At 39.1% G+C, this 27,137-nt stretch overlaps 1 protein-coding gene across 2 annotated transcripts; it reads right to left on the bottom strand.

The window, feature by feature from the left end:
• Nucleotides 1–27,137, bottom strand: CDC25C (cell division cycle 25C). 2 transcript variants are annotated; one of them, XM_010844435.1, is made up of 14 exons: nt 26,888–27,137; nt 26,101–26,309; nt 25,119–25,213; nt 24,378–24,423; nt 22,776–22,809; nt 22,581–22,670; nt 18,247–18,405; nt 5,825–5,977; nt 4,773–4,874; nt 3,714–3,776; nt 2,328–2,426; nt 1,660–1,793; nt 1,128–1,239; nt 1–923 (listed from the first exon to the last, which is right to left on the bottom strand). In XM_010844435.1, exons 2-14 carry the CDS (start codon nt 26,295–26,297, stop codon nt 774–776), a joined length of 1,434 nt encoding a protein of 477 aa, XP_010842737.1. In that variant the 5' UTR covers nt 26,298–26,309; nt 26,888–27,137; the 3' UTR covers nt 1–773. The 2 variants fall into 2 exon arrangements, with proteins under 2 accessions (XP_010842737.1, XP_010842738.1); XM_010844436.1 differs by lacking the exon at nt 3,714–3,776.

Below are 27,137 nucleotides of genomic sequence, written 5' to 3'. Positions count from 1 at the left end.
TTCCATTTAAAAGGTTTTCTTTAATTCCAGAGCTGTAGTTCTCAAGCCTTGACATGCATCACAATCACCTGAAAGGGAGATTTTTAAAACCCATATTTCTGTGCCCTAACTTCAGACATTCTGATTTAGTAGGTCTGGAGTGGGCTGTGAAAACCTGCATTTCAAGCAAAGTTCAGATAATGCTGATGGACCAGGGCCCAAACTTTGAGAACCATGGTCTAGAGAAAAGCACTTTGGCCTCAGCTATGAATAGAGATGGCTACATCTTTGTCTGAAGGAGTTTAAATGTGGTGATTACTTCCTTACATACATCTTCTAGGATTTTTTCTCATTCATCAATGTTTATATTTCCATTTTTTAAAAAAGAAGAGAGAGGGAGACAAAGAAGGAAAATACAGAGAAAGAAGATGGACAACTCTCTCAACACTCTCTTGCATAGCCAGAGCCCAGGAAAAAGATCTGGCTGACCTCTGAGAAGACGCAAGTAGTTAGCAAGAGGAATGCAACAGCCCCCTGAAGCAACATAAATCTCCATGCAACCCAAGGTTCCAACCTTAGAAAACTAGCTCGAGGACTTCCTCACTAGCCAGCAGCTCTACTAAAATGTAACCAATCCCACGCCTGAGATTTCATTAGTTTGGCAGCCTATTGGTTTGCTGACATCTTTTAACATATTACAATGAAAAGAGGCTGCATAGAAGATGACCTCTTTCACCTCAGGGTTTCTACAGTGCCTTTTGGTGAGTCCCAGGCAGCCAGTAGGTGACCTGATATCATGGGCTCACATCCTTCACCAGTAAGGCAATCTGTTCCTGCAGCTGCCGCTCTCCTTCCCATGCTTTGCTCTGGTTTCGACACCCCAGCAGCTCAGCCTTATGGTCCTGGTGATGCATCGGGCAGTAGCTCTGTGGTTCACACAGCTCCTGAAAGGCAAGGGACAGAGTAAGGAATCCTCTTGATGCCTACAGTCTGCCCACGAGGTATAATAGAGATGCTACAGGGAATGGCTTAGAAGGAACAGCACTTTCTTCTCAGAGGGCTTTGCAGGCCCTGGGAGCTGCATGTTAAAGTTGGCTCCCCCAAGTCTGGGCTCCCCCATTGCCCCACATGCCCCATCCAAGATTTACCATATATTCTGGAAAGAAGTCTCTGTAGCCCCCTTTGAGGATGTATAGCTCTGGGTAGTACAGGGCAGGATACTGGTTCAGAGTCCTGTCCTCTTCTCTCAGAGAACGGCACCTTTAGAGAAAATCCAGAGATGGGTGAGATGGGAAAAAGCAAGTTCAGGATTCCATGGGTCATTCACTGGGGAAGGGAAGGAAGAATTGACTTTTCCTAACCCTCAAAAGGAACTCCAGATCTTATTTTTGCAAAACAAGGTGCAAGTAGCACCGCTCTTTCTCCTTTCCTCCATTGGTACCTAATTCCAAATCCCTTTTCCTTCACTACTTCAAACCTTTGAATTGTAGAAACTTCTTCCTTCCACCTCCTTAACATTCTTTTTTTTTTTTTTTTAACTTTATACATTCTTTAAAATATAGTGGAAATCATTCATTCTTTCAGTCTCTGTCTGAACTGGGCTGGGAAGGTTCCCTGGCTGTAAGTCCCAACTCAAGATCCATCACCCTCTCCATGCCCCCTCCTCGTGTAGACACTCACATTCGGGGACCCCTCTCAGAGGAGAATTCACAATGGAACACGATGACTATTCTTTTCTGGTTATCCCAAGGGACAATGGGTTTCTTCAGAAAGAAGTTATATAGTTCTTCTTGACTGTGCAAGTTTAATGCTCCCTGTAAAATAATTTTATTAAGTATTTCCTTAAGGGCGAGAGAACAGGGCCAACACTTAGAAATAACTGGAATACCATCTTGAAATATTTAGTTCAGGAAGACTAGACTATTAAGTACTTTCAGAGTGGAAATCTACCTGTATCTACCCACTGGGCCTGGCATGGAGCTTGGTTATATACTAGGTGCTCAATAAACATTTATAGAACAGAACTGCCTAAAGTGTAGGGATTATTGTGAGAAATGTCTGTAAGCATTAAGTGTTTGCCAAGTGCTGCTCAGTCTCTGGATTAATGTTTTTATTTCCAGGTAGGAGCTTTTGGCTTCTATAGGAAAGAGGCAGATTGGTCTAGGAGGGAAAGGGAAAGTAAATTGCTCAAGGTTCACAGAATTACAACGGGAATGAGGACTGACAACCCCGATGTATTCCAAATGTATAATGTTTGCCCTGGTTCCAGAGGTCACAGGACCCTTTGCCTAGACTTCTTAAGTGGTATCTCTAGCTCCTCCCCTGCTAAGTCCTCAATATAACCTTACCTGAATGTGTCCTCCCAGGTACTCATATGGATAGCGGCAATCGATGATATAAAACTTCTCAATCAGACCCTGGAACTCCCCTGATAGTAAGGCAGCCACCTGTACAGAAACTATGACTGAATACCCTGCCTCTTTGTAGGGAGAGAAGAGCCAGTTACCCAGTTCCTAATGTGTACTCCTTTTAGTCACTCAGGATCCCACTGTATGCCCAGCCTCCAAAGTCCCCCTATATTTGAAACATGGCAATGGTGCAACCGCCCCCCACCAACCCTCCTCAAGTAAGAGAATAAAACAGGCAATGGCCTTTTGGAGAACCAAAATAGTCAGTATTGCCAAGACACAAGGGAGAAGATTCAAGCTACTTATTTGGAGGAAGACACGGATGCAATCAATCTCTGAGAAGACACCCAAGGATTTCTGTAAGGGCACAGGTAACAACTAGAGGTCTCAATTTTACAAGAAGAAATGAGAAATGATTCCCCACCCTCCACCGTAAGATTAGGAAGCGAGTTTCTCAAAAGGGATATGAAGGAAAGGGTTGATATCCAGAGGAGGAAACTTAAGCTACGTGTGGTTATATAAATTGGTTCAAACTTTCCAGAGGAAACTTTGTAAATACTTATAAAAAAATAAATGTAATTACATTTTCAGCAAGTTCTTTTCTAGCATCTTAAGTAAACAGAAGTACATAAAGATAGGGCACAATAATGTTGATCTCACCATTGCTTTAGATTATCAAAATATTATAAATAACTTAAATACTCAATAAAAGAGGTTTAGTTAAAAAAGTTATATATTATCAGTATAACAGAATATTACATAGCCATCAAAGGGATAATATAGATTTTTTAAAAATGATATAGAAAGATGTTTACAATGACTTACTAAGCTAACTACAAAATTACATGATTATGATACTATTTTTATAAAACTTATTATACCAGAATAAAATCTGTAAGGCCATAAGGAAAGTCTTACTAGTGCTTATCTCTGATGGTGAAACCTATGGGTAAAGTGACAAAATAATTATTGCACAAACTAGAATACTTTTGAGAGTAACAGAGAGCACTATTAATAATATGCAGTAATAGGCATAAATGGAATTGCAACATGTAAACCAGGATGTAAGGCCAGCCTAATTGGGTGATTTTTACTTTTCTCCCTTCCCCTTCCTCCTTCCTTTCTTACGTAACAATTATATATCATTTGCTTAATTACAAACAAAGGTGACATATAAGAGAGACTTTTAACATAGCTTCAGCTGAGTACAGAGTCCACATGAGTGAACAAAGTGAAAGAAATACAAATGGAAGTGGGGATTTTAGGGACAGAATAGACCAGATGGCAGCTTATGTAACCAGTTACCATCTCCAGAAATCTGCTTACTGTTTCTGGGTTGACGTACTTCAGATCTTGGTGTTTCCCTGACACGGTTGGCAGTGCACATACCTAGAAATACCCAAGAGCTAAAAAAACAGCAAGTTCTCTATACCCAAATTTGAAATCATGACCCATATATTGTCCTATCCAAATGACATTTAAAACCCCAGATGCCTTCAGAAATCAATGGTCTCAATGTGCATATGCAACGATCCCATTTCTAAGAACTGAACCTAAGGAACTAATTATGAATGTTAAAAAATTCTTAGATTTAGCTGCAAATATAGTTCATCTTGGTGCAGTTCATAAGGAAAAATTGTAGAAGTAAATAACAAGAAAGGATTTATCAGGAAATTACAGGCAGCCAAAAAAAAAAAAAAAAAAAAAAGTGTGCTGCTATTAAAAGTGATGAAATGATGAAGAATTATTTATTACATGAAAAGATGTTCCTGATATATCAAAGGAGATGGAATAAAAACCTCAAAACAAGCATGGAAAAACAAAAAGTGTATTTGTGTACATGCATGTGTCTTTGTGAAAATACATAGAGATATACACCAAAATATACACCAGAAATATACACCAAAAAAATAGTAAACAAAAACAATAATACTCTGATAAGATCTGGGGTAGATTCCATTTTCTATCTTTTCTGTAGTCACCAAATATGATTTATATAATTTTTAAATATGTTTTTTAAAAAAGTAGAAAGCTTCATATTTGGGACTTCCCTGGCAGTCCAGTGATTAAGACTCTGTGCTTCCACTGCAGGGGACACAGGTTCGACCACTGGTTAGGGAACTAAGGTTCCACATGCCATAGGGCACCACCAAAAAACAGAAAAAAGAAAGCCTCATACTTTTTCTACTTCTGTAGATATTTCCAGAGTGAATAAGGGATACTTTCTCATGAAAGGCTTAGGGCCTATATCTACCACTACAGCACCTTCAGGTTATCAGTGAGTACTTGCTAAAGATGCATATTAATTAAACTTAGTGTCCTCTGCAAGCAGATAAGATTCAGATCCAAAATACAGGATGAAATATATGGTGCAACCAAACTCACCTTGGAGAAATCACCAATCAGAGGCCCCTGGTTTGAATCTTCCTCCAGCATCTGAGTCATATTGATGTCACAGAGGGAGACCATTTTCTTTAGACCTAAGCCCTGAAGACAAGATTCCCCCGACCCCAATCCTCATGTTAAAGGTTTAAAAACCAAGGGAAGTAAGGAGTGTAGGGAGATTCATTAAAAATATGCATACTCTTTGATCTAATAATTCCGCTTGTTTTACTAAGAAAATAAAGACATGTAGAAAGATTTGGCTATTAAGGAGGTTTACAATAGAGAAAAATTACTAATAAATTAAATGATCAGTAACAGGATCTTGGTTAAACAAATCACATCCACACATTATTGATTACTATTAGGGAATAAAAAGTAAGCTGTAAATTAACTTCATTAACTTGAAAATATCACATCATTAAGTAGGTTAGAAAACATGTACTTTGTAATGCCTCTTTAATAAAAGAAAAAATATATTTGCATTAAAAAAAATCTGAAAGGCTATACATTATTAACAGTAATTATCTCTGACCTGTGTGATTATGTACATTTTGCAATGGCTTCTTTTTGCTTATTTGAATTTTCTATTTTTCTATAATGTCATACACTGATTTTATAAAATAGCCAAATGTATTGAGATTTCTTTTTTAAAGGAGAGATACAGGATGAGGACTAAGTTTTTCAGAATTTGCTTTCCAGCAAACCAGTGTGCTCTATGATGTTATTTCTGTCCAAATGCCTATAAAACAGCAATAAATATCCTTCTCAATTACAGTTCCCTTGTATTCTCTCAGATCTTAAAAAAGGTGGTTGGGAAGACAATACAATGATATCATTTCAAAAATTATAATAACATATTTATTATTAAATACTTTATATATGGGTGCAGATGTAGAAAAGGAAAATGGAAAGAGGAGATAAAAGTAAAAGTACAAGGCCAAAAGCTATGCAAAAGCAACCCCCAACCCAGAAAAGTGGAGAAGATGAGATAAAGATTAAAGAGACTGTCTTTTTTAAAAGTTTCTGACAAAAAAAAGAAAAAAAAGTCTTACCTTTCCGAGCTCTTTTTGGTTTGAACAATACTTCTTTTTTAGTTTATCTGGTATTGTGCTGTCCTTGAATTTTACCACCTGCTTCAAACTTGGACTGTTTAAGCTGTCTGGCAATGATGAGGAGCGATACAGGGAGCTCCGGTTCAGAGGTGGCTGTTTGGAAACATGAAACCCCAAAGTTCTTATTCCTTAAAGTGTATCTTCAGGCCAGCACTGTGAACCTCCCCTGGGAGGTTGTTAGCAATGCAGAATCCCAGATGTTAGGCTTCTTCCCAAACCTGATGAATTAAAATTTGCACTCTAACAAGATGCCCAGGTGATTCCTAGAAACACTTAAGTTTGAGAAACAATGCCCCAGGTAAGGAACCTGTCCTCCCTTCCTCATTAACACGTTCTCCTCAGACTCCATGATGTTCCATCTCTAAGACGTTTTAACTCCAGCCAAATTCTCAACCTGATCATCATATATACAATAGTTGTAGAAAAAAGCAAATGCAAGCTTAATTCCTCTAGTCATATGATAGCTTCTCTATGGGATCCTAAGACCCTGACTATCAAGATTTAAGAATCCCAACAAAACTGAAAATAACAAGCCAAAAAAGCAAGCCTGGGTGAAAAGTACTATGAAGCAAGAGTATATAGTTGTCCCTTGAGACAACTGTGAGGTATCTGTGAGAGGCTGGTTCCAGGACTCCCACAGATACTAAAATCTGGGGGTGCTCAAGTCCCTTATTTAAAATCATGTAGTATATTCTATGAACATCCCTCTGTACATTTATTTTATTTATTTATGTATTGACCATGCTGCACAGCATGTGAAATCTTAGTTTCCTGACCAGGGGTCAAACCTATGCCCCATGCAGTTGAACTGCAGAGTGGTTAACCCAGGGAATTCCCTCTAATATATTTTAAATCATCTCCAGATTGCTTATAATATGTGTGTGTGCATGTGTGTGCGTGTGCACGCACACTCATGCATGCATGCTAAGTCACTTTAGTCGTGTCTGACTCTGCAACCCCGTGGACTATAGTCTGCCAGGTTCCTCTGTCCATGGATTTTCCAGACAAGAATACTGGAGTGGATTGCCATGCCCTCCTCCAGAGGATCTTCCTGACCCAGAGATCGAACCCACATCTCCAGCATTGGCAGGTGGACAGTTTACCACTGTGCTACCTGGGAAGCCCGCTTATAATACCTATACAATGTAAATGCTATGTAAATAGTTTTCCATGTAGGCAAATTCAAGCTTGCTTTTTGGAACTTCCTTCAGGGGGAAAAAAGAAAACTTAAAATTTTTTTTTCAATCTATGGAGTGAAAGAGAAAAATTATCATTAAGGCTTAAAAGAGGTTGGTTAATGCGGGAAGAAAAACAGCAAAATAAGCATCATGCAAGGGAAAAGGAAATAATAGAATCTAATATCAGGATGAGGACCAGATGGCTTTACAGCTGAATTCTACCAAAAATTTAGAGAAGAGCTAACACCTATCCTACTCAAACTCTTCCAGAAAATTTCAAAGGAAGGTAAACTTCCAAGCTCCTTCTATGAGGCCACCATCACCCTAATACCAAAACCAGACAAAAATGCCACAAAAAAAAAACTACAGGTCAATATCACTGATGAACATAGATGCAAAAATCCTTAACAAAATTCTAGCAAACAGAATCCAACAACATATTAAAAAGATCATACATCATGACCAAGTGGGCTTTATCCCAGGGATGCAAGGATTCTTCAATATCTGCAAATCAATCAATGTAATACACCACAGTAACAAACTGAAAAATAAAAACCATATGATTATCTCAATAGATGCACAGAAAGCCTTTGACAAAATTCAATATCCATTTATGATAAAAACCCTCCAGAAAGCAGGCATAGAAGGAACATACCTCAACATAATAAAAGCTATAAAAGACAAACCCACAGCAAACATTACCCTCAATGGTGAAAAATTGAAAGCATTTCCCCTAAAGTCAGGAACAAGACAAGGGTGCCCACTCTCACCACTACTATTCAATATAGTTTTGGAAGTTTTGGCCACAGCAATCAGAGCAGAAAAAGAAATAAAAGAAATCCAGATTGGAAAAGAGGAAGTAAAACTCTCAGTTTGCAGATGACACGATTCTCTACATAGAAAACCCTAAAGATTCCACCAGAAAATTACTAGAGCTAATCAATGAATATAGTAAAGTTGCAGAATATAAAGTCAACACACAGAAACCCCTTGCATTCCTGTACACTAATAATGAGAAAATAGAAAGAAGCCAGAAAGAAAAACACCAATACAGTATACTAACGCATATATATGGAATTTAGAAAGATGGTAACAATAACCCTGTATATGAGACAGCAAAAGAGACACTGATGTATAGACCAGTCTTTTGGACTCTGTGGGAGAGGGAGAGGGTGGGATGATTTGGGAGAATGGCATTGAAATACATATAATATCATATATGAAACAGGTTGCCAGTCCAGGTTCGATGCACGATACTGGATGCTTGGGGCTGGTGCACTGGGACGACCCAGAGGGATGGTATGGGGAGGGAGGAGGGAGGAGGGTTCAGGATGGGGAACACATGTATACCTGTGGCGGATTCATTTTGATATTTGACAAAACCAATGCAATATTGTAAAGTTTAAAAATAAAATAAAAAAGAAAGAAAATAGAAAGAAATTAAGGAAACAATTCCATTCACCATTGCAACGAAAAGAATAAAATACTTAGGAATATATCTACCTAAAGAAACTAAAGACCTATATATAGAAAACTATAAAACACTGATGAAAGAAATCAAAGAGGACACAAATAGATGGAGAAATATACCATGTTCATGGATTGGAAGAATCAATATAGTGAAAATGAGTATACTACCCAAAGCAATTTATAGATTAAATGCAATCCCTATCAAGCCACCAATGGTATTTTTCACAGAACTAGAACAAACAATTTCACAATTTGTATGGAGATACAAAAAACCTTGAATAGCCAAAGCAATCTTGAGAAAGAAGAATGGAACTGGAGAAATCAACCTGCCTGACTTCAGGCTCTACTACAAAGCTACAGTCATCAAGACAGTATGGTACTGGCACAAAGACAGAAATATAGATCAATGGAACAAAATAGAAAGCCCAGAGCTAAATCCACACACCTATGGACACCTTATCTCTGACAAAAGAGGCATGAATATACAATGGAGAATAGACAATCTCTTTAACAAGTGGTGGTGGGAAAACTGGTCAACCACTTGTAAAAGAATGAAACCAGGACACTTTCTAATACCATACACAAAAATAAACTCAAAATGGATTAAAGATCTAAATGTAAGACCAGAAACTATAAAACTCCTAGAGGAAAACATAGGCAAAACACTCTCTGACATAAATCACAGCAGGATCCTCTATGACCCACCTCCCAGAGTAATGGAAATAAAAGCAAAAATAAACAAATGGGACCTAATTAAACCTAAAAGCTTTGTACAACAAAGGAAACTATAAGCAAGGTGAAAAGACAGCCTTCAGAATGGGAGAAAATAACAGCAAACAAAGCAACGGACAAAGAATTAATCTCAAAAATATATACAAGCAACTCCTGCAGCTCAATTCCAGAAAAATAAATGACCCAATCAAAAAGTGGGCCAAAGAAATAAACAGACATTTCTCCAAAGAAGACATACAGATGGCTAACAAACACATGAAAAGATGCTCAACATCACTCATTATCAGAGAAATGCAAATCAAAACCACAATGAAGTACCATTTCACACCGGTCAGAATGGCTGCTATCCAAAAGTCTACAAACAATAAATGCTGGAGAGGGTGTGGAGAAAAGGGAACCATCTTACACTGTTGGTGGGAATGCAAACTATTCTCCACCATGGAGAACAGTGTGGCGATTCCTTAAAAAACTGGAAATAGAACTGCCATATGACCCAGCAATCCCACTGCTGGGCATACACACTGAGGAAACCAGAATTGAAAGAGACATTTGTACCTCAATGTTCATTGCAGCACTGTTTCTAATAGCCAGGACATGGAAGCAACCTAGATGTCCATCAGCAGATGAATGGATAAGAAAGCTGTGGTACATATACACAACAGAATATTACTCAGCCATTAAAAAGAATACATTTGAATCAGTTCTAATGAGGTGGATGAAACTGGAGCCTATTATACAGAGTGAAGTAAGCCAGAAAGAAAATCACCAATTCAGTATATTAATGCATATATATGGAATTTAGAAAGACGGTAACGATAAACCTATATGCGAGACAGCAAAAGAGACACAGATGTATAGAACAGCCTTTTGGACTCTGTGGGAGAAGGCGAGGGTGGAATGATTTGAGAATAGCATTGAGATATGTATACTATCATATGTGAAACAGATCACCAGTCCAGGTTCCATGCATGGGACAGGGTGCCCAGGGCTGGTGCACTGGGATGACTCAGAGGAATGGGATGGGGAGGGAGGTTGGAGGAGGGTTCAGGATGGGGAACATATGTACACCCATGGCTGATTCATAACAATGTATGGCAAAACCACTACAATATTGTAAAGTAATTAGTCTCCAATTAAAATAAATAAATTGAAAAAAAATATCAGGATGACCATTATAGGATTGATACTATGAAGCCTATCAGGAAAAAAAAAATGGATTAAATACCATGGGAGCTGCTCGCCCAGGAATAGACTAAGTACAGAAGTATAGACTAATTGTCTCTTTGAAAGATATGATATGGGTTTTATATACCCAGATGCAGGGGGATATATTAAAAGATCTCTGATAGCAACTTTAAACTAATCCAAGATTCTTATCCTCTGTTTTCCTTCTTTATATACTTATCTCACTAACTGCCATGGATTGATTTAGAAGCAGGCTAGACCATAAGAGAGTCAAAATTGGAAAACATATTGATAGTCAATGGTTTCTGAGAGAAGAAAGTAAGAACATCAGTAATTTACTGTACAACACAATAACTACATCTACACAACAGTATTTGTCACACCCATGGTCCTGTCTAAAGAAAACTTGATTGTTCATGGTACCAGTTAAAGGTACAGATCACATTTGATATACCAACATTCTATACCTACTTTTTCCCTTGGACCCCTGTCAGTCAACGCCCTATAGTCTCCACAATCCTACTGCAAGCCACTGGTGACTGGACCATATTGCTGACTGAACACTCCTATTTAGTGGTCAAAAATATGTAAACATAATCTGGGTCAATCAGGTTCCCTCTCTGGGAGTCAAACTTGCAAAATGTCAAAATAATTAGGCAGCAGGAGAAGGCAATGGCACCCTACTCCAGTACTGTTGCCCGGAAAACCCCATGGATGGAGGAGCCTGGTAGGCTGCAGTCCATGGGGTCGCTAAGAGTCAGACACGACTGAGCGACTTCACTTTCACTTTCCACTTTCATGCATTGGAGAAAGAAATGGCAACCCACTCCAGTGTTCTTGCCTGGAGAATCCCATGGACGGAGAAGCCTGGTAGGCTGCAGTCCAAGGGGTCGCACAGAGTTGGACACGACTGAAGCGACTTAGCAGCAGCAGCAGCAGAAGCCAAAGTTTTATTAAAAGGAAGGAGCCAAGAGATACAGTCAAGGTCATGACACCAATGATGAATGGATGGATGAACCAAAGGTATAATGGTAGAGGAGATGTGGTAAAGAACCGAGAAGCAGGCTACCCAGCCTCCATGAATGACTTCCCTTCGTATTACTACAGTTTTGCCCTGAGAAGAATGCAGGAGAAAGCTAGATCAGAATTTCAAATTTGCTGGCCCTAGTCAACCTTTGTTTCTTTAACCAAAAGAGCCTCTCTAGAACACACTGTAATTATTAAGCAAAGAGTTCATTTTAAAGAGTTTGAATTAACTATCTACTAAGTGAAATGTATCCATTTATTAGCATTACATCTAAGAAATCTTTGCCTAACATAGGGTCACAAACATTCTTCTGTTTTTTTCTTCAGCTGTTCTGCACTCTTATGTTTAGGCCCATGATTCATTTTGTGTAAAGTTATATATATGATATGAAGTATAGATTGAAATTTTTGTTTTTCACATGGATTTTCCGTTGCTCCAGCACAATTTGTTGAAAAGACTATGCTTTCTGCATTTAATTGTTTTTGTATCTTCGTCTATTATCAATCGACCATACATGCATGGGTCTATTTCTCAAATCTCTATTCTGTTGCACTGAAGCTTTAGGTTATTGGTAGCTATTATGATGGCAATAATGAGGGTGATAAACATCTCTTTGGGTTTCATATAGTCCAAAGACAAGAAGCCAGAAATAAACGTTCACAGAAAACTATTTCAACAAACAGAAACAGCCACTACTGCTTTGATAGGTTATTTCCAATACATTTATATAAAAACAAATGGCTGCTGCTGCTGCTGCTAAGTCGCTTAAGTTGTGTCCGACCCTGTGCGACCCCATAGATGGTAGCCTATCAAAGCTATCCCCGTCCCTGGGATTCTCCAGGCAAGAACACTGGAGTGGGTTGCCATTTCCTTCTCCAATGCATGAAAGTGAAAAGTGAAAGTGAAGTTGCTCAGTTGTGTCCAACTCTTAGTGACCCCATAGATTGCAGCCTACCAGACTCCTCCATCCATGGGGTTTTCCAGGCAAGAGTACTGGAGTGGGTTGCCATTGCCTTCTCCAAACAAATGGCAACTGACTGCAAAGAGTGTAAGTGCTAAGTCATAGAGGAACAATGATAATGATACTTTAGCTTTGTCTAGCTAGTCAGGAGTTTCCCAGTGTCCAGAAGCTGGTGAGGGTAGATCCTAGGACCAACTGTAGCCTAGAGGCTCTGCACGATTTCTCTCCTACCTACCTCTCCTTTCCTACCTCAGGCAACTTTTTCCCTCACTCACATTGGTTTCTCAGCTCCTTGAACACACTAGTATCTTTTCACCTTGGGACTTTGGCACTTAACAATATTCCTTTGTCATGGAACAATCTAGCTATGTATGGTTCTTTATTGACTCCTGTCATGTACAGTTCCTTATCAGTTCAGTTCAGTCACTCAGTCATGTCTGAACTTGCAACTCCATGAACTGTGGCACACCAGGCTTCCCTGTCCATCACTAACTCCCAGAGCTTGCTCAAACTTATGTCCATCGAGTTGGTGATGCCATCCAACCATTTCATCCTCTGTTGTCCCCTTGTCCTCCTGCTTTCAATCCTTCCCAGCTTCACGGTCTTTCCCAATGAGTCAGTTCTTCACATCAGGTGGCCAAAGTATTGGAGCTTCAGCGTCAGCATCAGTCCTTCCAATGAATATTCAGGACTGATTTCCTTTAGGATTGACTGGTTTGATCTCCTTGCTGTCCAAGGGACTCGCAAGAGTCTTCTCCAACACCACAGTTCAAAAGCATCCATTCTTCAGCACTCAGCTTTCTTTATGGTCCAACTCTTACACCCATACCTGACTATCGGAAAAACCATAGCTTTGACTAGACAGATCTTTATTGGCAAAGTAATGTCTCTGTTTTTTAATATGCTATCTTGGTTAGTCATAGCTTTTCTTCCAAGGACCAAGCGTCTTTTAATTTCATGATTGTAGTCACCATCTGCTGTGATTTTGGAGCCCAAGAAAATAGTCTCTCACTGTTTCCACTGTTTAGCCATCTATTTGCCATGAAGTGATGGGACTGGAGGCCATGATTTTTGTTTTTTGAATGTTGAGTTTTAAGCCAGCTTTTTCACTCTCCTTTTTCATTTTCATCAAGGGGCTCTTTAGTTCTTCTTCACTTTCTGCCATAAGGGTGGTGTCATCTGCATATCTGAGGTTATTGATATTTCTCCTGGCAATCTTGATTCCAGCTTGTGCTTCTTCCAGCCCAGCGTTTCTCATGATGTACTCTGCATTTAAGTTAAATAAGCAGGGTGACAATATACAGCCTTGATGTACTCCTTTTCCTATTTGGAACCAGTCTGTTGTTCCATGTCCAGTTCTAACTGTTGCCTCCTTACCTACATACAGGTTTCTCAAGAGGCAGGTCAGGTGGTCTGGTATTCCCATCTCTTTCAGAATTTTCTACAGTTTATTGTGATCCACACAGTCAAAGGCTTTGTCATAGTCAATAAAGCAGAAATAGATGTTTTTCTGGAACTTTCTTCCTTTTTTGATGCTCCAGCAGATGTTGGCAATTTGATCTCTGGTTCCTATGCCTTTTCTAAAACCAGCTTGAACATCTGGAAGTTCATGGTTCACGTATTGCTGAAGCTTGGCTTGGAGAATTTTGAGCATTACTTTACCAGTGCATGAGATGAGTGCAATTGTGTGGTAGTTTGAGCATTCTTTGGCATTGCCTTTCTTTGGGATTGGGATGAAAACTGACCTTGTCCAGTTCTGTGGCCACTGCTGAGTTTTCCAAATTTGCTGGCATATTGAGTGCAACACTTTCACAGCATCATCTTTTAGGATTTGAAATAGCTCAACTATTTCACTAGCTTTGTTCGTAGTGATGTTTCCTAAGGCCCACTTGACTTCACATTCCAGGATGTCTGGCTCTAGGTGAGTGATCACACTATCGTGATTATCGGGGTCGTGAAGATCTTTTTTGTACAGTTCTTCTGTGTATTCTTGCCACCTCTTCTTAATATCTTCTGCTTCTGTTAGGTCCATACCATTTCTGTCCTTTATTGAGTCCACCTTTGCATGAAATGTTCCCTTGGTATCTCTAATTTTCTTGAAGAGATCTCTAGTCTTTCCCATTCTATTGTTTTCCTCTATTTCTTTGCATTGATCGCTAAGGAAGGCTTTCTTATCTCTCCTTGCTATTCTTTGGAACTCTGCATTCAGATGCTTTTATCTTTCCTTTTCTCCTTTGCTTTTTGCTTCTCTTCTTTTCACAGCTATTTGTAAGGCCTCCTCAGACAGCCATTTTGTCTTTTTGCATTTCTTTTTCTTGGGAATGGTCTTGATCCCTGTCTCCTGTACACTGTCACAAACTCCATCCATAGTTCATCAGGCACTCTGTCTATCAGATCTAGTTCCTTAAATCTATTTCTTACTTCCACTGTATAATCCTAAGGGATTTGATTTAGGTCATACCTGAATGATCAAGTGGTTTTCCCTACTTTCTTCAATTTAAGTCTGAATTCGGCAATAAGGAGTTCATGATCTTAGCCACAGTCAGCTCCCGGTCTTGTTTTTGCTGATTGTATAGAGCTTCTCCATCTTTGGATGCAAAGAATATAATCAATGTGATTTTGGTGTTGGTCAGCTGGTGATGTCCATGTGTAGAGTCTTCTCTTGTGTTGTTGGAAGAGGGGGTTTGCTATGACCAGTGTGTTCTCTTGGCAAAACTCTATTAGCCTTTGCCCTGCTTCATTCTATACTCCAAGGCCAAATTTGCCTGTTACTCCAGGTGTTTTTTGACTTCCTACTTTTGCATTTCAGTCCCCTATAATGAAAAGGACATCTTTTTCAGGTTTTAGTTCTAAAAGGTCTTGCAGGTCTTCATAGAACCATTCAAATTCAGCTTCTTCAGCGTTACTGGTCAGGGGAAAGACTTGGATTACCATGATATTGAATGGTTTCCCTTGGAAACGAGCAGAGATCATTCTGTCATTTTTGAGATTGCATCCAAGTACTGCATTTCAGACTCTTTTGTTGACTATGATGCCTACTCCATTTCTTCTAAGGGATTCCTGCCCACAGAAGGTCTTCTACGTCATCACAGAACCATTCAACTTCAGCTTCTTCAGCGTTAGTGGTTGGCGCATAGACTTAGATTACTGTCATATTGAATGGTTTGCCTTAGAAACGAACAGAAATCATTCTGTCATTTTTGAGATTGCACCCAAGTACTGCATTTCAGACTTTTTTGTTGACTCTGAGGGCTATTCCATTTCTTCTAAGGGATTCTTACCCACAGTAGTAGATATAATGGTCATCTGAATTAAATTCATCCATTCTGGTCCATTTTGGTTCACTGATTCCTAAAATGTCAATGTTCACTCTTGCCATCTCCTGTTTGACCACTTCCAATTTACGTTGATTCATGGATCTAACACTCCAGATTCCTATGCATTATTGTTCTTTACAGCATTGGACTTTGCTTCCATCATCAGTCACATCCACAACTGGACGTTGTTTTCGCTTTGGCTCCATTTCTTCATTCTTTCTGGAGTTTTTCTCCACTCTTCTCCAGTAGCATATTGGGTACCCACTGACCTGGAAAGTTAATCTTTCAGTGTCCTATCTTTTTGCTTTTTCATACCGATAACATGGTTCTCAAGGCAAGAATACTGAAGTGGTTTGCCATTCCCTTCTCCAGTGGTCCTCATTTTGTCAGAACTCTCCACCATGACCCGTCTGTCTTGGGTGGCCCTACACGGCATGGCCCATAGTTTCATTGAGTTAGACAAGGCTGTGATCCATGTGATCAATTTGGTTAGTTTTCTGTGATTGTGGTTTTCATTCTTATGACCTCTGATGGATAAGGATAAGAGGCTTGTGGAAGTTTACTGATGGGAGACTGACTGTGGGGGAATCGGTCTTGTTCTGAAGGGTTGGGCTATGCTCAGTGTAGTTCAGTCGCTCAGTCATGTCCAACTCTTTGCGACCCCATGGATTGTAGCACGCCAGGCTCCCCTGTCCATCATGAATTCCCAGAGCTTACTCAAATTCATGTCCATCAAGTCGGTGATGCCATCCAACCATCTCATCCTCTGTCTTCCATTTTTCTGCCCACCTTCAATCTTTCCTAGCATCAGGGTCTTTTCCAGTGAGTCAGTTCTTCACATCAGGTGGCCAAAGTATTGGAGTCTCAGCTTCAGTATCAGTCCTTCCAATGAATATTCAGGACTGATTTCCTTTATAATTGACTGGTTTGATGTCCTTGCAGCCCAAGGGACTTTTAAGAGTCTTTTCCTACACCATAGTTCAAAAGCATGAATTCTTCAGTGCTCAGCTTTCTTTATAGCGGCTATGCTCTGCTGCTGCTGCTGCTGCTAAGTCGCATGAGTCATGTCCAACTCTGTGTGACCCCATTGACGGCAGCCTACCAGGCTCCCCTGTCCCTGGGATTCTCCAGGCAAGAACACTGGAGTGGGTTGCCATTTCCTTGTCCAATGCATGAAAGTGAAAAGTGAAAGTGAAGTTGCTCAGTCATGTCCGACTTTTAGCGACCCCATGGACTGCAGCCTACCAGGCTCCTCCGTACATGGGATTTTCCAGGCAAGAGTACTGGAGTGGGGTGCCACTGCCTTCTCTGGGGGCTATGCTCAGTAAATCTTTAATCCAATTTTCTGTTGATGGGTGGGGCTGTGTTCCCTCCCTGTTGTTTGACCTGAGACCAAACTATTGTAGGGGTAATGAAGATAATGGTGATCTCCTTCAAAAGGATTCATGCCTATACAGTTGTATTCATTGCTCCAGACCATGCAGCAGGCCACTGTTGATCCACACTTCTGCCAGAGACTCCTGGACACTCACACCAAGTCTGGCTCAGTCTCTTGTGGAGAAACTGCTCCTTTTTCCTGGGCCCTGGTACATACAAGGTTTGTTTTTTTTCTTTTTTTTTAATATAAATTTATTTATTTGGGGGGGAGAAGTTGGTTTCCCCATCCTATTTCTCCGCCATCTTAGGACCGACCCCCCCCCACACAAGGTTTTGTCTGTGCCCTCCAAGGGTCTGTTTCCAGTCCTGTGGAAGTTCTGTAATCAAATCCCACTGGCCTCTAAAGTCAGATTTCCTGGGGGTTCTCAGTCCCTTTGCCAGATCCCCAAGTTGGGAAATCTGTTGTGAGTCCTAGAACTTTCTTAACAGTCTACATGAAAAGATGGTGGAGTAGAAGGATGTATGCTCATCTTCTCCTGCGAGAACTCCAAAATTGCAACTCACTGCTGAACAACCATTGACAGGAGAATGCTGGATCCCACCAAAAAAAGCAAACCCCTGCACATATTTGTTTCAAAGAAAGGAAGTTGACTCAGAAAATCTAAATGCCTCAGAAAGCATCTTTGACATATCAGCGTATTGCTAATAACACAGCCTTCATATATTCCTCTTAGTGATATGGAGAGGATAAAAGAAAACAAAAACATACTCTAAAATATTTGAAAAATCATCCTAAACATATTTCATCTATTACTGTTATTCTGGAGCTATCTTTTACACCAGATTACACTGATGGTGATTTATTTAAACTGCTAACAAACCTTCTCACCAGCAGTAATATTCCCATGATGACCTGACTATCAGTCAGGTAACCCTTAGAGTATAGAGACCATATCTTCTTGATCTCTTCAGACCTACCACATAGTCCAGTGGCTGCAACATATTACAGACACAATTTTATTTATTCAAGAATGAAGGAACTTGAAAAACGCAAAGATACTATCAAGAATGAAGGAACTTGAAAAACGCAAAGATACTATCAGAGAGTATTTTACCTTGGCCTTTTCTTGATCTTCCAGTGAAAACTCCATCAATTCATCTGATATCTCTTCTGCCTGATCTTCTGCTAGCTCTGGATTTTTATGTAATTTTGAAACTGTAGTAATGGGACTGCCCAGATGTTTCATTTCACTTTCCACCAAGTTTCCATTGTCCTACAAAGTATATTGACAATATTAAAAACTATCTAGGACTCTTCCCTTATAACAATATAAAAATATTAACTCAGAATGAATCAAAGACCTAAATGTAAGAGCTAAAACTATAAAACTCTTAGAAGAAAACAGGATGAGGTAAGCTTTATGACATTGGATTTGGCAATGATTCCTTGAATATTATATAAAAGCACAAGCAACAAAAGAAAAATAGGATAAACTGGACTTCATCAAAATTAAAAACCTTTGTGCATCAAAGATTATTAAAAAACTGAAAAGGTAACCTATAGGAGAAAATTTTTGCAAATCACATAACTGATAAGAGATTAATATTCAAGATACATAAAGAACTTCCAAAATTCAACAATAACAATAGCAACAATAACAACAGAAACAAATAGGACTTGAATAGACATTTATTGAAAGAAGATATACAAATAACCAACTACCATATGAAAAGATGCACAACATAACTAGTCATAATGGAAATGCAAACCAAAACCACAGAGATACTACTTTGTACCTATTAGGATAGCTACAAGGAAACAAAAAAACAGAAAATAACAAGTGTCAGCACGGATATGGAGAAGTTGGAACCATGTACATTGTTGTGGGAAATGTCAAATGATGTAGCTGCTATGGATAACGGTATGGTGGTTCTACCAAAAAATTAAACATACAATTACCATGTATGATCCAGCAATTCCATTTTTTGGTATATAATACAAAGAATTGAAAGTAGGGATTTAAACAGATATTTTTATATTAATGTTCATAGCAACATTATTCACGATAGCTAAAAGGTAGAAACAAACGAAACGTCCATCAACAGATTAATGCATAAATAAAATGTGGTATATCCATATAATGGAATATTATCCAGCCATAAAAAGAAATGAAATTCTAATGCATGCTACAGTATGGATGAACCTTGAAGATATTATGCTAAGTGAGATAACCCAGACAGAAAAGGCCAAATATTATATTATTCTACTTACATGAAGCAGTACCTAGAGTAGTCAAATTCACAGAGACAGAAAGTAGACTAAAGGTTGTTACCAGAGGGAGAAAGGGGGAGTTATTGTTTAATGGGCGACTTCCCTGTGGCTCATTGGTAAAGAATCCACCTACAACGGAGAAGACACAGGTTCAATCCCTGGGTCAGGAAGATCCCCTAGAGAATGAAATGGCAACTCACTCCAGTATTCTTGCCTGGGAAATCCCATGGACAGAGGAGCCTGGTGGGCTACAGTCCATGAGGGTCACAAGAGTCAGACACAATTCAGAGACTAAACTACCACCACCATTATTTAGTGAGCAGAGAGCTTCTGTTTTTAATGATAAAAAAATTCTGAAATGGGTAGTGAACATACTTAATGTTGTGAACATACTTAATGCCACTGGACTGTACACAAATATGGTTCAGATGGTAAATGTTATGTATATTTTACTATATTTTAAAAAATTACACATACATACACTAACAGCTATCTAGCAATTTACTATGCTCCAAGACTTGCCTTACTCCAAGATATGAAAAATCTGAAATATGCTCAACTTTATCTCCTTAGTATGGGGCATATTAAAATGCCTTCCCCAGAGTGTTGAGATTAGGATCCAAATCTTTGGAGTATATCAAGTCCACAGTTTATTAAAAACAAGTGATATTATATACCCAAAACTAACACAACCTTGTAAATCAAATATATTTCAATTAAACAAATACAATAACAAGTTTAACTTAAAACTCCAGTAGCTAAATGAACAAAGGACACAATCATTCATTAGAGAAAATATGCATGGCTAAGTACTTTGGCCACCTCATGCGAAGAGTTGACTCATTGGAAAAGACTCTGATGCTGGGAGGGATTGGGGGCAGGAGAAGGGGACGACAGAGGATGAGAGGCTGGATGGCATCACTGACTCAATGGACGTGAGTCTGAGTGAACTCTGGGAGTTGGTGATGGACAGGGAGGCCTGGTGTGCTGCAATTCATGGGGTCGCAAAGAGTCGGACACTACTGAGAGACTGAACTGAACTGAACTAAAGGGACATGAAATCATTACTAAATATTTTTAACATAAAATAAAACATTTTACCCATCTAATTAGCACATTTTTAAAAGTGATAACAAATCATTTATCCAAATGAGCTATGGATTGCTCATGAAAATGTAAATTCTTAGAACTTTATTTGGAAAGGAATTTGGCAATATGTATCAAAAATCTTAAAAGTATTTAAACCCTTTAATCTAGTAATTATAATATTTGGTACTAATCCTCAATAAAAAAATTGTTAACAGGCAAAATTTGTGCTCAGGAATTTACACGATAGCATTATTTGTAAAAGCAAATGTATATACCCATAAGTGCCCAACAATTGGGAAGTACTTATATAAATTCAAGTTCAATTATTAGAATAAAAGCATCCACTAAGAACTGTTTACTAAGAGTTTTATTATTTATTTAAAATAATAGAATATAAAGTTATATATACAATATGACCTCAACTTTGTAAAACTATACACATGGTTAAAAGATTGAAAGCAATGAGGTAAACATTAACAGTGGTTTTTCTCTATGAGGTAGCTATTTTCTTTTTATTTTACTATATTTTTACACAGTTTTCACATGGGCATACAGTACTTTTAAAATTGACAAAGAGGGGTGCATGCGTGCTCAGTTGCTTCAGTCATGTCTGACTCTTGAGAACCCCATGGACTATAGCCAGCCAGGCTCCTCTGTCCATGGGATTCTCCAGGCAAGAATACTGGAGTGGGTTGCCATGCCCTCCTCCAGGGGATCTTCTCAACTAGAGATTGAAACCACATCTCCTGCATTCCAGACATATTCACTACCCAATGAGCCACCTGGAAGCCATGAGAAAGAGGAGGGAAACACTTTAAGAATAAAGGAGAAATGCTTTAGCCTAAGAATTTATTCTTCTTCTTAAACTTTAACATAAAAAGATCAGAGGACATGTCTCCTCTCTTTCCTTGTTCAAAGGTTACTTCTCCAACCCCTTTTCTCACTCAAGTCAGCTTAGAAAATTCAAAGGGCCATTAAATCCAGATCTGCAATCCTCTACTCCACAACACCTCAGTTGATTGTTGAGGATCATGTCCAGTGACTCACCTGTAGAGAAAGAGGAGACCTCAGGTTCCTGGGTACCCACCACTCCAGGGGCTTTTAAGTGCTGTTTTCTTGCATAAGAAAAACTACACTGGCTGAAAGAAGAGGTGTCTGTAGACTCTGCCAAAAACACTTCATCTGATGAAGCCATGGATAACCCTCACAAAACATAGTACATGTAATCAAGGTTGACCACATATCCTGAAAATACAAATTATGGTTTGGATTTGATGTATGGTGTATAGAACCGCTCTGGAGGGTACTGATTTTATGATCACAAGCCAAAGGAAGGGAGGAAAAAGGGAGCCTGACAGGGGAAGGAATGATGAAATTTTTAAATAGTGATTATAAACAGAGAGTAGAACTGTATTAATTCAAGAAAAAGCTAATTAGGACAGCCAAAAAAACATGGGCATAACTTAGGCAATGTGAGCAAAGAAGAACAGCAGCTATCTTTTATACATACTGACCTGGAAGAAAGGATGGGAGGACAGGAAAAGCAAAAAGATGGTTAGAAAAGGGGATTAATGAAGGGATTAGAGAACTATCTTAACTATTATGTAGCTTTGGAGAGGGTAGTTTCAACTTGGAACTGAAGGATGATCTAAGACTCAAACAAAAAAGGACAATGACTTCCTCAGAATAGGGGCTAAGAAGCTAGACTAAGAGGGAAATAAGAAGAAATTAAGAAACCTAGACTTGTATATGAAGCCATGCAATGAATACGTGAACAAGTTATGTAAATTATCCCTGTGTTTTTTTTTTTTAAGTCCTAAATTTTTACATTACAATCAACTGAAGGTGAGTAATAATGATGACCTGCTGTGGAAGACTGGAAGCCAGGTTTCCATCCTAGGATCAAACCCTAAATAGAAACAAACAAACAAACTATAAAGAATTTTTTTTTCTTCTAGTGTTGCAATTTGCTTGTCGAGCATACTGAAGCACAGACAGCTCTAGGTCTCATAGGGATACCGATGTGTTAGTTGCTCTACTCAAAGGAATAAAACTACTAATGGACCTAGGATTCCATTAAACACTCACATTTTCCTTATTTGCAGATGAGCCACATATTGCATCTTTCTTCCTGCGGCCATGCTCCAAGGCATTCGGAGTGCTACAAAACAGCTGTGCCTACAAAAGATTGTTTTCAAAGAACATCCGGCATCTTCGAGCTAAGCTGGAAATCCTCTGCCTCCCACCTGACAAACCCAAACCCAAAAAAGATGAGTTACTCACTGGGCTACATTTTATAAGATGTTGGCGGTAATTCCTGTAGATCAAAAAAAGAAAAACTGCCAGTCATTCAAACCCCAAACACGATTTGGTTATTCTTCAGTGACTCGGGACATCCCACTTTTCTTTTCTTGCATTCTAGGAAACCTGTACCTAATTGATGTCTCTTCCAATACCAATATATAGGGTGTTCTCTGTGGTAAATAACAACACATTAAGTGACATCCTGGGGATGAGGACCTCACCTCAATGGCATAACCATATATATAGATATGCATCAAAGATGATGACTTTGTCCTATATCTTATGTGGACACAGTTTACAATTTGCTAATTTTTCAGCATGGACTATTGGGAGTTAATATTTATTTTTTATGGATTTCTATCCTCCATCCCCAGACTTCATCTAGGCTACCTGAGTTAGGACATAAAAGCAATTCAAAGAAAATAAAACCAATATAAAGTAAAATTTTCACATTTATTGATTAAAAATACTCATGCAGAGTCTTCCCTAGTGCACAAAGAGGCACCTAATTCATCTAAACTTTGAAGAATAAAGTTATAAAAATATTAAAATAATCAAATGGAAAATTCATGATAAATTTAAGAATTAAAAGTACTTTTCATTCCTTGAGTACTCTCTAACTGAACATTTTTATAAGATCTTCAATAAAGAATCTTCAATAGTAATAAAAAAAACATTGTAAAATGCAGCATATGTATTAGGTACATATTCATTTAATCCTCACAGAAGTCATTTATGAAAAGTGCTATTATCTCCATTATTATTATTTCTTTATTACAAATAAACTGAGGTCCCTTGAGGTTAAGAAACTTGTCAAAGTAAGTTGATGAAGCAGTAAGACACTGGAATCCAGACACTCTGATTCCAGAGCCTGCACTCTGCTGCACTTTTGACCACTAAGATTTAGTACTACTCACATGCAGATAACAGCCTCCATCTAAGTTCAGTATACAATTCTCTTCCATTTTAAAGACCATACTGATTGTATGTGAGGGTTAAAATAAATAGCCTTCATTTTCACAACACTATTTTTTTTTACATAAGTAATCTACTATTTTTTATTTATTTTATTTTTTGGTTGCATTGGGTCTTTATTGCTGCCTGCAGCCTTTCTCTGATTGCAACAAGCAGGGGCTACTCTTCATTGCAATGCTCAGGCTTCTCATTGCAGTGGCTTCTCTTCTTGCAGAGCACAGGCTCTAGGCACATAGGCATCAGTGGTTGCGGCATGCAGGCTCAATAGGTGTGACTCATGGGCTCTAGAGCACAGGCTCAAAAGTTGTGGTACATGGGCTTAGTTGCTCCACAGTATGTGGAATTGCCCTAGACCAGGGATCAAACCTAAGTCTCCTGCATTGGTAGGCGGATTTCCATCCACTGTGCCACCAGGAAAGTCCCTCACAACACAATTTCAATTTTGGAAACTTAAAATATCTTTCAAGGGAAGAACCTACGCCTTCAAGCCCCCTTATACCTTAGGTGAAACATTCGCTATAGAGTCTGCATAGGATAAAATCCCTAGGCCAGTGCTGAGAAGGCTTTAATAGTTTAGTATGGGATTCATTTAGCAAAAGAACTTACATTCCAGCTAACCGTACTTGCTCAGGTCCTGTAGACTCCAAATGACCTGCAATCAGATGTAAAGTTATTCTTGTTCATGTATTTTGTCTTTCCTTCTAATTTTCATTACCAGTGAGCCATATTAATTTCAAAAGCTGAGCTTTTAAACACAAAGGCTCTTGAAAAATACCAATTTCATGATACAATGTACCATGGTACAAGTTCACAGAAACTTGAAAATCTGCATGTGTCACATAAAGGAAAATTTCTTGGAAATAGTGCATTATGCTAACCTACAGAGATTTTTTTCATCAGTAGAAAGGAAAATTTATCACTCAGGAAATATGAAATTAGAACAAATACTAAAATGGTTGACTAGTAAAACACATTCCTTTGGGGTACACACCCTATAAAAACACATAAGAATTAGTTGACAAAGCATTTCTTTATGTTGGCTTCTTTGTCTCTGCTGAAATTAGACTGAGGCATAAAACTTTTTATCTTTAACTACCACTTTCATTCCCACAATCAATCAACAAAATATTCCTTCTTATCTAACTTTCTCAACGCAAAGTGACTCCTATTCGGGTCAATTCTCTTCCCATTGGCTGAATTATTCTTCTCAAAAATCCTCTAGGTCCTCGAAGAATTCCATCCTCAAGGCTCTCTATCTACATTTACCACCTTCCATCTCTATCATACTACTGTCCTCTCCCCTAACAATTATTCCTTCCCTTGAGGCCTTTACCTCCCTTTCCCTACCAGTTTCCTCAAGGTCTGCAGAAGCAGTAAGCTGAGTGGCAGACATCTCCCCGCTGCTAAGATTCGAAAGATCAAGGCAACGTTTTGGGGTTCCTCTGTTGAGACATAATAATACATCAAGATTCCAACTGGGTTATAATATCCTAAAAGGCAAAGATCACATTATCCTCTTCATTTGAAATACCTATTTCTGACTACCACATAAAACAGTCTTCAAATAAATCTAATTGATTTTTGGAAACATGTCAGACTAGGCTGAGAAAAATCGCCACCTTTTCTCTACTCCAATAATACCTCATTTTCTCCTCCTCAACATGTTGAATCAAGGTAATTTAAGAAAATGGCTGAGGTGGGTCTTGACTCCTCATCTTTTGCTCTGAGCACCATGAGCACACAGATTTTATTTCTCCCTGGAGTCTTCAGTACTACTCTGACTTCCAACTTTGCTGGCTAGTTGAGGCATCAGAGTATGGCATTACCAGAATTTAAAGTACAATAGGGGCTTCCCTGGTGGGTCTGTGGTAAAGACTCCATCTGTCAATGCAGGAGATGTGGGTTAAATCTCTGGGTTGGGAAGATCCCCTGGAGAAGAAAATGGCAACCCACTCCAGTATTACTGCCTGGGAAATACCATGGACAGAGGATCCTGGCAGTCTACAGCCCATGGAGTTGCAAAAGAATTGGGCACTAGCAACTAAACAACAACAAAAGTAATGTTGACTGTAGTACTTATAAAACTACAACTTATATGATGCAATAGTTTTCAAAGACTTTCCTCATCATTTGATTCTATATGATCCTAGTAAGATAGTAAGGGATTATTATTTCTATGTTACAGAAAAAAAAGCCTTAGACTCAAAACTGTCAAATAGTTAGTCAAGGACAGTAACTTAACCCTTATCTCTGAACCAGGATAATTTTTTAAAAGCCCAAAAACTGTTTAGAAGAGCAAAGGAGATGTGAAAAGAAAAAGTAGATTTACCCAGACAAAATGCTTAGGTTTGCAGAGTCACCAAAAAGTTTCTTCTCCACTGGAGTTGTAGGGAGATCTGAACTGATGGAAAAGGAAGCATCTCTCTCAAGGAGCAGGTTTAATATCTTCCTCTGATTGGACCTAAAACTAGGTCCTGAGGCAAGGCTTCCCTCCTCTCTTTTGGATGAGAAGAATTCTGCAGACATGGTCTCCGAGTTCTAAGAAAAAACAAAACCTAGCTAAGAGACGAGGCTTCCCAGATGGCTCAGCGGTAAAAGAATCCGCCTGCCAATGCAGGACACGTGGGTTGAATCCCTGGGTGGGGAAGATCCCTTGGAGGAGGAAATGGCAACCCTCTCTAGTATTCTTGTCTGGGAAATCCCATGGACAGAGGAGCCTGGTGGACTGCATGCAGTCCATAGGGTCGCAAAAGAGTCGGACTCTACTAAACAACCATAAGAGAGGGAAAACGTCACCTACACAACCTCCTCCACCCTTTACAGTTGCGACCAAGTGAACCAGTATTGGAGAAGGGGGCATTCCCAAACGGTGAATCACAGATTGGCCTGAAGGTGAAATAGCACTTGCCGGAAGTGGCTTGGCCTTTCCATTGGAATCTTAACTTACCGAAAGGCAACCTCAGGGTTTTGAAGATGAAATTAAAAGAAGCCACACAGTTCATGACTCCTGACAGGAAGGAACTCAGGTCTCCTAACTCGCTATAATGCCTGTTTTGTCCCCCTAAACACCGTTCGCGAGGCCCGTGATTCTGTGGAGGGCACAGCTCTAGGCTTACCGCAGGTTTGAGTCCGAGACTTGCCTTCAGGAGGAATGAAAGTAAGCAGGGAAATCAGACACAAGCGAAGATTCTAGAAGAACTAAAGAAAAATCTGAGGTAACGGAGGCGATTTAACCATACATCTATGCCTCTCGACCAGATAGGCCAGGTTCGGGTTTCGCCGCTTCTCTCAGCAGAAGGTTGAAGTTACAGGCTAAGAGTAAGATTAACAGCCAAAAGCCTTGACCATTCAAACCTTCCGCCTTCC

The sequence above is a fragment of the Bison bison genome, unplaced genomic scaffold, assembly GCF_000754665.1.
Source record: "Bison bison bison isolate TAMUID 2011002044 unplaced genomic scaffold, Bison_UMD1.0 scf7180017864203, whole genome shotgun sequence".
NCBI classification, from domain to species: Eukaryota; Metazoa; Chordata; class Mammalia; order Artiodactyla; family Bovidae; genus Bison; species Bison bison.
The sequence above is the reverse complement of the archived record's forward strand: the minus strand, read 5'-3'. Positions and strand labels throughout refer to the sequence as shown.

Coding starts and splice junctions, on each gene's coding strand:
- CDC25C (XM_010844435.1), bottom strand. CDS start 26,297: ATGTCTGCAGAATTCTTCTCATCCAAAAGAGAGGAGGGAAGCCTTGCC. Junction 22,810..24,377: donor CAAGTACGGTTAGCTGGAAT/GTAAGTTCTTTT, acceptor TTTGATCTACAG/GAATTACCGCCAACATCTTA. Junction 18,406..22,580: donor CATCTGCAAATAAGGAAAAT/GTGAGTGTTTAA, acceptor TATACTTTGTAG/GACAATGGAAACTTGGTGGA.